Here is a 1,982-nt window from a genome sequence, read left to right as displayed (position 1 = left end):
CCCGGCTTCTGCAGCCCAGCAGGGCAGAGATGCTCACTTGGTTCGGAAGTCATCCGCAGCCAGACGGGCATTGTCGATCTGCAGGACAACCTTGGAGTTCTCTATGGTGGCACCAAGAATCTGAAAGGCAGAAGGTTGGCAGTTAAACACACTGGCACTGCCCACCACTTTCTTTTCAGAGAAAGGGGAGCAAATGAGTGTGCCCCTGCCACCTGGAGACAAGCCCCTCATCTGCCCACGGGCCTGCTCTCTGGGAGGCCTTGGCATCAGTCCTGCCCAGGAGGCGGAGCCAGGAGTGGGGGGTTAGCGGGGAGGTGATGAGCAGGGGAGTGCAGGCAGGAGAGCCTGGGGAGAGTGTCTCTGAGACCTGTGCCCAGGGAAACTCCACATGGTGTCAAGGAAGATAGCCTCTATGATATGCAAACCAGATGCAGAGAAGTGGGGGGGTGGGGGCGAGGGGGTTACCCCTGTCCGTATCCCCCACTCACGGCATTCTGCCTCAAAGAAGGGAAGTCTGTTGGGCATCTATTAGGAGCCGGGCACCTTACACCTCTTTCATGTCAGGTCAGTGGGTACCTATTTTGTGGGGGTGGGAAGTGAAGTTCAGGATTCCCTGTCACCCCCAATCTCAGGTCCCGTGACCTGAGGGGCATGGTCACCCCATTAAGCTACCTGCATCCAGGTCATGACGCGTTAGTCATTGTGCTGTGCGGTGATTTGCATCGTTTTTAAATGGAACAGAACAGGATGAACATAGCAGAAGTGATCGCTCACAGTAGGGTAAGGATGGGTTCCAGAAACTTTTCTCTCCATTGTGCATGTGTATGAGAGAACGTGAGGACTCATCTTAAAACGTATTTCCTAGCCCTAGCTGGTTTGGCTCAGTGGATAGAGCATTGGGCCCAGGTTCAATTCAGGTCCGGCGTTTTTAAATGGAACAGAACAGGATGAACATAGCAGAAGTGATCGCTCACAGTAGGGTAAGAATGGCTTCCAGAAACTTTTCTCTCCATTGTGCATGTGTATGAGAGAACGTGAGGACTCATCTTAAAACGTATTTCCTAGCCCTAGCTGGTTTGGCTCAGTGGATAGAGCATCGGGCCCAGGTTCGATTCAGGTCCGGGGTTTGATTCCAGTCAAGGGCACGTACCTGGGCTGCAGGCTTGATCACCAATCCATGTGTCTCTCTCACATCAACGTTTTTCTCTCTCTGTGTCTATCTCCCTCCCTTCCACTCTCTTAAAAAAAATCAATAGAAAAAAATAAATAGAAAACTATCCTCCGGTAAAAATGAACAAACAACAAAAATGTATTTCCTATCATAGGTCACAACTTAAAAAGTGCACTGTGTATCTCTAGCCCTCCCTCCGTGTCTGTGGCCTGATCTATGTCCCAGCACCCAGCGCCATGCCCATGGTGGACACTGGGCAGTGCTGTGGGGAGACCAGAATGGGGGCCCCCTCACTGGCTTCTCCTACATGTGTTCAGGACAGAGCTCCAAGCTCTTCACTGTGGGCGGAGCCCAAGCCCCACCCTGCAGGCTCCGAGGGCCCTTGTAAGAGCCCAGGACAGAGAACTGGTGCTCACCCTGTCCTCAGACAGAGGTCTCCACAGCAAAGAACCCCAAGGCCTCTGCATCTGTCCCCACCCCTGGCCTCTCCCATTTCTCCTAGATCTTCTCTCAAGTTCCAGGTGGTTCCCTAGGCCTGGAGGGAGGGGCCTGAACGTGATGGAAACCAGACCTGGCCTTGGTCCTCCAGAGACAAGAAAAGCAGAGGCCCCACAGGGGAGGGGGGGCGGCGGGGGGACAGGGAGCAGCTCGAGGCAGGGCTGGCCCGGGGTGGACCAGATCCCTCCCAGGCCAAACTCCCTTTTCCTGCTGCGAGGGCGAAGGGGGCTTCAGGTCTGGACCTCAGGGCTGCCCACAGCGGTGTCCTATGTCCCCCCATTCCTCCAGACCCCTTTTCCCTGGCCTCCCCACC

At 54.9% G+C, this 1,982-nt stretch overlaps 1 protein-coding gene across 1 annotated transcript in view; it reads right to left on the bottom strand.

The window, feature by feature from the left end:
• The window catches only part of LOC102250500 (keratin, type I cytoskeletal 19), a 4,904-nt gene that overhangs the window by 1,886 nt on the left and 1,036 nt on the right, over positions 1 to 1,982 (bottom strand). Inside the window, exons 2-3 of the mRNA XM_005861822.2 lie at positions 1,743 to 1,879; positions 38 to 120 (exon numbers count right to left, since the gene is read on the bottom strand). Coding sequence (XP_005861884.2) covers positions 38 to 120; positions 1,743 to 1,879 — 220 coding nt within the window. The remainder of the gene's footprint in view (positions 1 to 37; positions 121 to 1,742; positions 1,880 to 1,982) is intronic.

Source organism: Myotis brandtii, unplaced genomic scaffold (assembly GCF_000412655.1).
Source record: "Myotis brandtii unplaced genomic scaffold, ASM41265v1 scaffold157, whole genome shotgun sequence".
In the NCBI taxonomy this organism is placed as follows: domain Eukaryota; kingdom Metazoa; phylum Chordata; class Mammalia; order Chiroptera; family Vespertilionidae; genus Myotis; species Myotis brandtii.
The sequence above is the reverse complement of the archived record's forward strand: the minus strand, read 5'-3'. Positions and strand labels throughout refer to the sequence as shown.